This window comes from Paramisgurnus dabryanus, chromosome 5, assembly GCF_030506205.2.
Source record: "Paramisgurnus dabryanus chromosome 5, PD_genome_1.1, whole genome shotgun sequence".
Classification (NCBI taxonomy): Eukaryota; Metazoa; Chordata; class Actinopteri; order Cypriniformes; family Cobitidae; genus Paramisgurnus; species Paramisgurnus dabryanus.
This window is the reverse complement of record NC_133341.1, coordinates 48694882-48705092: the sequence shown is the minus strand read 5'-3', so window position 1 is coordinate 48705092 and position 10211 is coordinate 48694882. Positions and strand designations below refer to the sequence as shown.

The 10211-nt window shown below is 36.7% G+C and overlaps 1 protein-coding gene across 1 annotated transcript; it reads right to left on the bottom strand.

Annotated features, from left to right (window-relative positions):
- Positions 1–296: 296 nt before the first annotated feature.
- On the bottom strand, positions 297–9720 carry slc25a35 (solute carrier family 25 member 35). The gene is made up of 5 exons (XM_065284590.2): positions 8973–9720; positions 8494–8559; positions 7674–7826; positions 3786–3920; positions 297–2280 (listed from the first exon to the last, which is right to left on the bottom strand). Exons 1-5 carry the CDS (start codon positions 9342–9344, stop codon positions 2110–2112), a joined length of 897 nt encoding a protein of 298 aa, XP_065140662.1. The 5' UTR covers positions 9345–9720; the 3' UTR covers positions 297–2109.
- Positions 9721–10211: the final 491 nt, after the last annotated feature.

The window sequence follows — 10211 nt, the reverse complement described above, 5'->3', positions numbered from 1 at the left end:
CAAGTCCAAAACCAACAAACGCAAACGCATTTGTCATATTCTCTACATTTAGAGTGCTTGCAGCACGTTTGATTCATACTAAAGTAATTTTAAAGTGTTCACCATGTCATGCAGATGCAGTTCACATTTAATCTTTGGGATATGGTTAAAGTAAAAAACATAAATAATCATTAATTGTGTGTTATTTTCCTTCACTTTTACCTTCACATATACCATGCCGCTATCTAAAGACACTGTTTTTAGCAGAATTACTTTGTTGTGCATCAACAGGTTAAAAACGGCAGTTATTTTTGGTATCAAAATTACATAGGAGACTTGTAATGAAAAATGAAAACTACTAAGCATCAACATTTGTCAACTAAATACAATTAAGAATTTAAAAATGCGAATATATGAATTTGCATAAGTAACCTGTTTGTTTAGAAATACATGTTTTACAGTAACACTGATGCAATCACTGAGTGTACAGAGGCGTCATGCCCATTCAAACTGAGGGGGCACTTGCCCCCTTGGTTTTTTGAGCCTCAAAATCAAAGAAGCGTCCATTAATCTGTTATTTGTCTTTTAATCTGTTTAATATGCACAATATTATTAATTATGTGCTGCATCCTTGTCACTTTTCGGAGATTTTCGCCGTTTTGATCGTGTTACATTACTTTATGCTGGCGGCAGGCGCTGCATTCAGCGCAGTCAATGAAGTCATCAACGTCTGAGCGCGTTCACGAGCTCTTTGCTGTTGCTGCTGCATTTTGCTATCTGAGGAATTAAAACGTGGAAGAAACGTTCACAACATTTCCAAACCCCAGTACGGTAATGTGCAGCTAACCCCCTCTGTGTATGGTTGTATGGTTTAAAATGTGACCGTCTCAACGTTATGTTAGTAGAGATTTTAGATTCATCTTCTTGGTACAACGCCAAAGTTCGCCAAAGTTCACGGGGACGCGGAATATCACACATGTTCACATGAGGTAAAGTTGAATGCAAAAATCAATTTCTCTAATAATTTTTATCTAAAAATTTTTTGAATCATTATTGAACATTAAAATCAATCTGGCTATAGCTTATGTAATTTTCGTTGTTTATAAACTTTATGGATTTAAAATTACATTAATTTTATAGGATTATCCAGTTGTTGTGCAAAATGTATTGACACAATTAAACAAGTCATTAAACAAAACGTGAATAAACAAAACATGCCGTTCCAGATGTAAATGCCAATATGTCATTATTCCGATTGAATAGTATTTGATATGAAAGTTAGTCAACACTTTTATTTTGGAGGTTTTTGTCATGAAGGCAGGAAGGCTCAAAACAGTGCCATGGAAAAGACTGAAAGCTTTATAATATTTCGTTTGCTGTCCGTGTATGCATACATTTCTGTATCTGTGCACACTGTGCCCCCTTAAAAAAAATTGGTGCATGACGCCCCTGTGAGTGTAGATCTGTTCTAATTCGCAAAACCTTGCAAAGCAGCTGGTGTAAAGGGAATATAGGCTATAGGATCATGGAAATCCCTCCCTTTTGGATTCAATAAGTCTATGCTACGAGTAAGAATGAATTCTTCACTTGAGTAATCTAATCTACAGTTCCTGTCTGGCAGATATTAAAAAAGGATATAAGATTTTTTTCACCTGACAATGACCCATAACATGGTAGCAACCACCTAAAACACCCTAAAGACTGGATAGCAGCACCCTGGCCACAACAACTGTTTAAATGACTAAAGACTATAGATATTAACAAAAGACTGCAGTGGTATTACTATAAATGGGAAAAGGACAATGCCCAATACAACCACTCAAATGTAGGAAGTCCCATCTTTCATTAAATCTTCTATCACTCAAATAGCTGCAGTGCCTTCATTAAAGGAACATTTTGTTGTGTGGGTAAGTCATCTTATCAGTCATCTTATAGCTTGATTAGTATAAGGCTTGTAATATATAAACTTTTTAAACAGCCTTAGCTGTTATTTTAGACCTTAGTTATTAATAATAAAATTGGAATATTTAATAAGGCTGTAACCTTTAAAAAAATATCTTGCATACTATTCCGCTAATGTTGGGAAACATTATAAAGTTGATCTTTTTCTGAAATATATACTGTAATACGCTAGCTGTGGCTGTTATACAAAGAGCGTAGCTCATTCCAGAAGAGCAGAGAGAGGATGGTGTGTGGACCGAGCCGGAAGTAGGAGGCTCCAAGACCTTTATAGAGACCAGTCATGCCTTCCTTTTTCAGTGTCATTGAGAAACAGTCCACAAAACCTTTGTACACTATGCCCTGCAGGAAGAAATTTGCATAGAATGAGCAGAAATATTTTTTTAAGAGTAACTAAACCCTAAACCCACTTTTTTTAGTTAATGATCTAAGGATGATGCTTTATTAGTGCTGTTCATTGATTTTAGTAACTTTTTTTGACATTTGGATATAAAGTGTTTCAATACTGCAATATATGGTGTAAAAACGTCTGAGTGCTGCCCTCTTCAGGTTGAACGGTGGCTACTGCAGTTGAATTTTCCTATTGGATGTTGGGTCCAAAAAATGACTCGTGACGTAAGCAGGTTCAATCTCACCACACACTTGGTTATGAGCTTAGTTCTTCCCCTCTATCACCGCTGGGATCTGCCCACTTTTCTTGCATTTTTCAAATATTGCCAGTGGGTGGAGTCAGGCTCTGACCAGGGGTTTAGTTACTCTTTAAAGAGTTTTACCTTTTTGTAATCGGGGCTCTAGAGTGCGGCCTAATTTCTCAATGGTGCAACTTAAAAAATCTCAGGTAGCACTGGTGCAACCAGCCGTTCAACGGGAAGAAAGTCTCTGCAACTCTGAAAGTCTCCTTGTGGTTAATCAACAGACAACAATAGGCCCGTGTCGTGGTCTAAATCAGAGATAGTGAAGGGCGTACCGCTCCCTCTAATTGGGCGTGGTCCAGATAATCCTGGACCTAGGCTACGTGTGTGTATGTTTGAAAATGCGCATGCGCTGCAGTATTTACTGCGTTATTTGCGGAGCGGCCAGGTTGCAGTCTTTGTGTCAAATGGGCGGGTATAGAATAAATTGATGCTGATGTCGGATAACACGTCAGGTGTTCTTTTAATCACTGTGGATAAGGGTTATCAAACAAACTGTGCATGCCTCGTATAAGGAAAATGGAATGACAGCATGAAAATGATAAAATACATGTTATTTTTTATTCTGTACATTAAACCACCACGGGTTCTTGTAAAACTGCGGTGTTAAAGGGATAGTTCACCCAAAAATGAAAATTCTGTCATCATTTACATGCCTCATTTTGTTACAAACCTGTATACATTTCTTTGTTCTGATGAACACAAAGGAAGATATTTTGAGGAATGTTTGTACCCAAACCGATCATAAGCCCCTTTCACTTCCATAGTAGGAAAAAAGAATACTATGGAAGTGAATGAGGCTCATGGATGGTTTGGTTACAAACATTCCTCAAAATATCTTCAGTCGTGTTCATCAGAACAAAGACATTTATACAGGTTTGTACCAACAATGAGAGTGAGTAAATGATGACAGAATTTTCATATTTGGGTGAACTTTAAAAACTTTTTAGAAAAAAAGTTAGGTGCACCAGTGCAACCAGTTCAAATAGTTAGTCTAGAGCCCTGGTAATGTTTATGCATGGAACTGGAAAAGTATCATGCTAAAAAAAAACTGCAACCACAATTTGACTTAAGATATAAAACATTTGGTAAAGAAAACCTAGGTTTTCAGTGTTGATTATGCTGTATGTTGTTTATATGCTGTTAGAAGATCACCTTGCCGTGATGGTCCACCGGTTGGTTGTAGAGGCGAGTGCTGACCACATCAAAAGGGGTCATAGCTAATACAACCACTATACTGCTGATCATACCAGCACTTAGAGCTATTAACCAGCTGTTCTCAGGGAAAACCTGTAAATAAGGGGAAGGAAATCTTTATTAGTATACAGAAGAAATTACAGTTTTTCCTCCTCCCAGGGATTTTTTTACTTTTCATTTCATCTGCACTTCTGCATTTAAATGGCTGGTTCAGCCTAAACATGTCACTAGACTTCTGTGCCAGTTCTCACAACTCTTTCTTGAAACTTTTGAGACCTGGAATATTCATACATACATCTATACATGCAGCACATATACAAGCACATATAAAATGCTTTCTGTAAAGCTAGTTTACTAAAAAACTTTGCAGCGAATACTTAAAAATACATGGTAAGAGACTTAAAAGTTGATGTTTTTTAAGACAACTATTTTCCTAAAGGTGCTGTAGAGTTGAAAACTGTATTTACCTAGGCATAGATGAATAATAGGAATAACATATTGTCAGCCTCAAACACTCTTGTTTTCTCCTTTTTTTGTAAACCTTGTGCATGCAAAGACCACTGAAAAACAGGCCTATCTCAATGAGATTGTTGTACAATGTTGTTTCAATGCTAAAAACTACATTTGACTGTCGAGTTAGCGCTTTATGCTAGCGTTTAGGCTGAAGTTCTATTATTGACATTATAGTAACAATTCGCAGGTCCATACTGAAAAAACACAAACTTACTACTCAGAAATGTCCATTTCAAATCTCAGAATAATTGATTATTCCTCAAAATATGTATCTTCATCTGATACAGGCTCAAAGATAAGGTCTGTTTGCACCCACAGAGCTACTGAAATGAAGCCCCTATGATAAACAGCCAATCAGAGCAGAGCTTAACATTATTATTCATGACCCTTTTAAATAAGTTATAATAGACCATTTAATTCTAGGTTGTAAATGGATATGTAAAACCGTTTCTGGATCATTTTTGCACTTAACCTGTTAAGCCGACCAGCATGGCCCGACGGGTATTTGTTTACAAACATTTACATTCACTATGTAATCTATTGCACAAGAACGGTCTAAATCTTAACAACCAGCTTATCATTCGAAAGGTCTAAGGGTTTACTTGTGATATCCGAGCACTATTTTATTAAATAAATGCTGTAGCATTCGCCGTGCATTCATTTGTGCAAGGACTGCAAACGGAACTTGGAAAATCATAACGGGACAACATACCTTTGTTTAAAAACTGAGTGCGAGTCCTAAGTCCATCCGGTCTCATGTTTGTAAATAATTTTTGCCAAGCGTTCCCTGTATAACATCGTGCATTTGTAGTCTACAAAAGTAACAAATCTAAGAAATATTGATATATTCTCCGTTGTTTACATCAGATTTCATAGAAGAGAACCATCCACCATTGTTGCTTTTTAATCAAATATGCACGCAGCACCCTAAAACCGTATTAAAACTCCATAGTATCTGATAGATTAGAGTCTTACGTTTAAAATAAGCCTATCCATAAACTTAACTACAATAAGGCAGTATTTAACCAAAATAACAAAACAGTCACGCCCACTGTGGCGACGTTCTCAAATGGACAGCCTATCATTTTTGTCGTACCTCTGCCAGCCAATGAGCTTTCAGAAATATTTTGTCATACATAACATGTAGCCAATAGTCAGACGATTCCATTGATATGCGGGGTGCTTATATTCTGCTTAAAGTGACGATTATTTAATTCACAACTTGTTGCTGTCTGCGTTGTTTGGCGAGTTGTTATCCAGCATACCTGTCATCCACAGCGATTAGCTGCGTCTGCTTTGTTTACATTCTCTTGGCTTTTTGCTAGCAGTTTGTTTACGTTTGCAAATAAATACTATATACAATATAACTTATGTTGTTAGTGTATGTTTTTATGGGAAGTCATAGTGTAGCAAATAATAAAATAAACTAATACTGTTATTGGGGTCAAGTCTGTATGATAACTGTTGAGCCTTTTTTTATCAATTGTTGTCAATTGGTTATCAATTTTTTACTTATCAAAATAATGGTTAGCAAATTCTCACCTATCAAAATAACGTTTAGCAATTAATTTCTTACGTATCAAAATAAAATTTAGCCATTTACCAGTTATCAAAATAATGGTTGGCCATTTACCAGTTATCAAAATAATGGTTAGCCATTTACCAGTTATCAAAATAATGGTTAGCAATTTACCAGTTATAAAAAAATAATGGTTAGCCATTTACCAGTTATAAAAAAATAATGGTTGGCCATTTACCAGTTATCAAAATAATGGTTGGCCATTTACCAGTTATCAAAATAATGGTAAGCTATTTCTCTGATTAACATTGTGTTTAAGTTGTAAATAGTAAATATATCTGCTAAAGTTAAATTTTTTAAAAGATTTTTTCACCCCAAATATTTAGTGTAAATGTGCACTTTTATTTTTTTGTAAAATAAAAAATCATAAAACATAATTTGTGTGTATTATTTTAAAAAACTGCAAATAATGAAGGTTTGCTATATGTGGTACATCTAAATTGCACTATTATATCTTTTTATACCACTTACCATTTGGTATTCTGTAAGATCAAACCTTACAGAAACCTTATTTTTTATCATATCTTCTTCAAATTTGAAACATAGATTGGTCAGACATGTGCTCTAAGGACTATGTTGTTTTTGGGTTGGTATGGCACATTTAATATGACATTAATGAAATAAAAACATAAATATTTTTTCACCAAACTTTAGTGTCTATAACTTTAGCTTTTTTTACATCTGTATTCTGATAACTGGAAAGTAATGTCCCAAGTGTCTTCATTTTAAAGATATTAAAATCATGTCTGTAGGGCAAAGGGTTTAGGAACTACAACTGTTTTAGTGTGGGCATGTCAATTTCATTATTTGGCCTGAAAATGGCTGTTGGTTTTAACAGGTTAATAAAACCACATACCTTCTTTGTAGATATCAGATAACAATGTAACACATTGTATCAATGCATTCTTTGGTACCTTTAAGAACTTTCTCTTAAAGCTGCTTTCAGCAACTCTGGAGGATTGAGCAGTTTCCAAATGTTTACAATTTCATGTCCCTCCCCCACTACCACGAGCAACCTCCCCTAGAGCTCGTCCTCGTCAGCACGTGTGCACCAGTATTATTGTGAACGCATACTTAGCAAGAATACTTAGATTACTTGCATAACACTCTGAAATACAATCAATGGTTTATAAAGCACAATTACCTGTTGAGAAGAAATGTGGCAAGCTCTGCATCCAGCTTGAACCCTTTAAAATCTCGTAGATTCCTCCACCTTTCAAATGCTGTTCCGATTTTGATCGTAGTTTTATTACGTCACGGTCGCTTTCTATCTTTGTTTCCTTCTTTTGATTTGTTGTTTTCCAAGCTCTGGTTGTTAACCGAGGAATTGGAAGTTTGTTAGCGAATGTTCTCTCCGTCATCACTCTGCGTTCAAACCAAAACACCTGTGAACTTCAGGCGGATGCACATGATATTGTTACGCGCACGAGGTGGAGGGGGGGATCTGTGGCGCGTGCAGGTACTGTGATTGACAGGCAGATTTTGCACAGTCCTGCGCTGATTGGACCAAATGAACTGTCCTGCGCTGATTGGACCAAGTGAATCGGGAGCGGTGGATTTTTTGCAAAACAAATAACAGGCTCTAGGTGGAGCTAGAAGCACAGGGTTTTTTCTTAAACAGTCTAATTTATGTTGTTCTATCGGAGCATAGTGTTGGTTTCAGTGAATATGATCAAAAAATATGATCAAATAAGTTGCCGACCGCAGCTTTAAGAACATTAAATGACTTACTGAATAAAACATTCATTGTTTACCTGTATGTCAGTGACCAGCTCTTTAGAAGCAGAGAAGGTAGAGAGTTGAGCGGCTGATCCCACACTGACTCTTGGGACTGCTGCACTTGCCCCCCTCCATAAACCCAGAATGCCGTGCTGTCTGTGGATGTCCAGCAGTGCATGCATCATGCCCTGACAGAGGAAAAATAGAGATATAACAGAAACAATAGCTTTGTTTAAGCCACAACAACAGTAAGTTGATATTATTATCAATAGTAAATACAGACCGGTTCCTGGTATCATGGAAACATCTGTTGCTAAGGTTTTAAAAAGAGCCTCCAATCCAGAAATTATACTGTATATGGAGAACGTTTTATCCAGTATAGCTGTTTTCTTATTTATTGGTTTTCTTACAGTATGCTTATGGTGTACTGTTGCATTTTTATGTCTGTGTTTTGTGCTTGTACTGGTTGCTTCAAGTCTAAACATACACTGAAAAAGAATTGTTGGATTTACACAATTCAATTATAGACACTTGTTCCACGTTATTGAAATAAGTTGTCTTACTTAACATGTTACCTGTGTGGGTACTTGTTAATTTTATTTTAAGATAACCTGTGTCAATCATGTGTAACACCGGTGTCCATAATTGAATTGGGTAAATCCAACAACTATTTATTTTCAGTTATTTCCTTTAGTGAGAGCATGAAGCAGATTCAATAACCACAAATGTAAATGTAAAATTTAATTCCACAGCCCAGACCTCAAAAGGGGTAAAAATGTAAGTTCTCCAAATAAAAACAAATTCGTAAAAATTAAACCTAAGTTTTCAACTAAGTTGAGTTGAAAATTAACTCACCCTATGCTTATACTGGTGTCCAACTGCAATAGAGGAAGTCGACTGACTCTGAAGATGTGTCTTTACCTAAAGGAAACACAAAATGCAATAGAAATACTTAATAATTACTTGAATAATTTCAAGAATACCTGAGATAAAAACCTCAACAAAGACACTACAAATAGGACATTATTTTTAGGTTAGTTTAACGTTAAGTTTCCAAAAACTAACTTTAGGGTAACGTTCTGTGCTTGCTGGGATCATTGTAATACTTTATAAATACTATTATAAATATAACCTACAGGGAACGTTCCCAGAACGTATGTAGCTAATGCTTGTACAACAACCGTGGTCTTGCACCAGCACTAATGTATTCTAGCGCCGCCCACGTCTTTGCTTTTGTCCTTTCTGATTCTGTGACCCTACTGTTTCCACGAAATCCAATCATTAAACATGCGCCTAATTCGAACTGTAATAGAGAAACACAAAGCAAAACTCACCAGGTAAATTGGGCTTCCCATAACAGCGCCTACGACACCGGCAACGCCCCCGGCCAGCGTGCTCTTCGCTGCGCTGACCCTGTTGTCCGTGTGAATGTATCCCAAGGACTCGATGATAGCGTAAGACCCCAGCCGGACCCCATTCATAAATAACTGATAAACCAGTCCGGGCACCAAGCCTTTCTGGAGACCAGCCAGTCCATCTATTTTACCTATGGTGTAAAAGGCGTGAAACACATTCTTGTAATAAACTTGGTAGGTTCCTCGGCTTTTCAGCTCTCCTTGCAACTGCATCCGAGTTTTCACGACCTCTAACGGGTTTGTAAATAAACAAGCGCCACACGCTGCCACGCCGCCGAAAATGAAATCCATGTTTAACGCGGTTATTCCCGGAAACGTTTTTAGTTTAAAGTTATGGAAAATCTATTCGAGATGAATAGGCCGGCGTTATAAGCAGCGAGAAAATAAAACAATAATTTGACGGTTCATCATTACATTACAAGCTCAGTTGTTGCTCGTTTGATCTTCAGCGAAGTGCATACGCGGCTCTACTGTAACATTTTCCGAGTCATGCGATGCGCGGAGACATTTTGCCGAGTATGAATGACAGACTGCGCTGAGCAGGGCGTGTTCATGGGCTCCAGGCCGGCTTTCTTAACCAATCACAGCACAGACATCGCCCCATGCTTTCTTTTGGACCCTCTGATTAGACGGCTATAAACACAACGTCAAGGGCCATTTACACGCGGTTGACGGGCTCCATGGTGATAGTCTTAAATTTTGACACTTTGTTTCATAAATGTTAAAATTGTCATGAAGTATAGTATTGCTATTGGGGAATGTTGTCAATGTGTGATATCAAGATATGTTCCTGTGAATAATTGTAACGTCGTTCATAACCTTTTTTTTGTAGGTAAGAGTTCAAGAAATATACAATATTTTATTAGTTAAAAGCATGACAGCCAGTTTGATGTATTTTTAAATGAGAAAATGGATGAGTTGAAATGCTAAATGGGAATCATAATATTAAATATGACAGTTTTAAAGGATTGATAAAGGGCTGAAACCAAGCTCTTACTCAAGATGTTATTTAGCTTTAACCTTATCCTTAGATGTTAGCAAATCCCTTCACCTTTTTCACCTTTCTATCATTAAAGTGTTTAGTTTAGTTCTAAGTTTAGTTTCTTATGTATTATTTTTAAGACATATGTGATAATGTGATGTTTGTTACAGGTTTGA

Bases quoted from the DNA above. Each gene is read 5' to 3' on its own strand.
- slc25a35 (XM_065284590.2), bottom strand. From the start codon at position 9,344: ATGGATTTCATTTTCGGCGGCGTGGCAGCGTGTGGCGCTTGTTTATTT. The intron at 8,560-8,972 runs GTGAGTTTTGCT...TGTTTCCTTTAG, and splicing joins TGGGAAGCCCAATTTACCTG to GTAAAGACACATCTTCAGAG. The intron at 3,921-7,673 runs GTAAACAATGAA...CCTTATTTACAG, and splicing joins AGCTGGTCACTGACATACAG to GTTTTCCCTGAGAACAGCTG.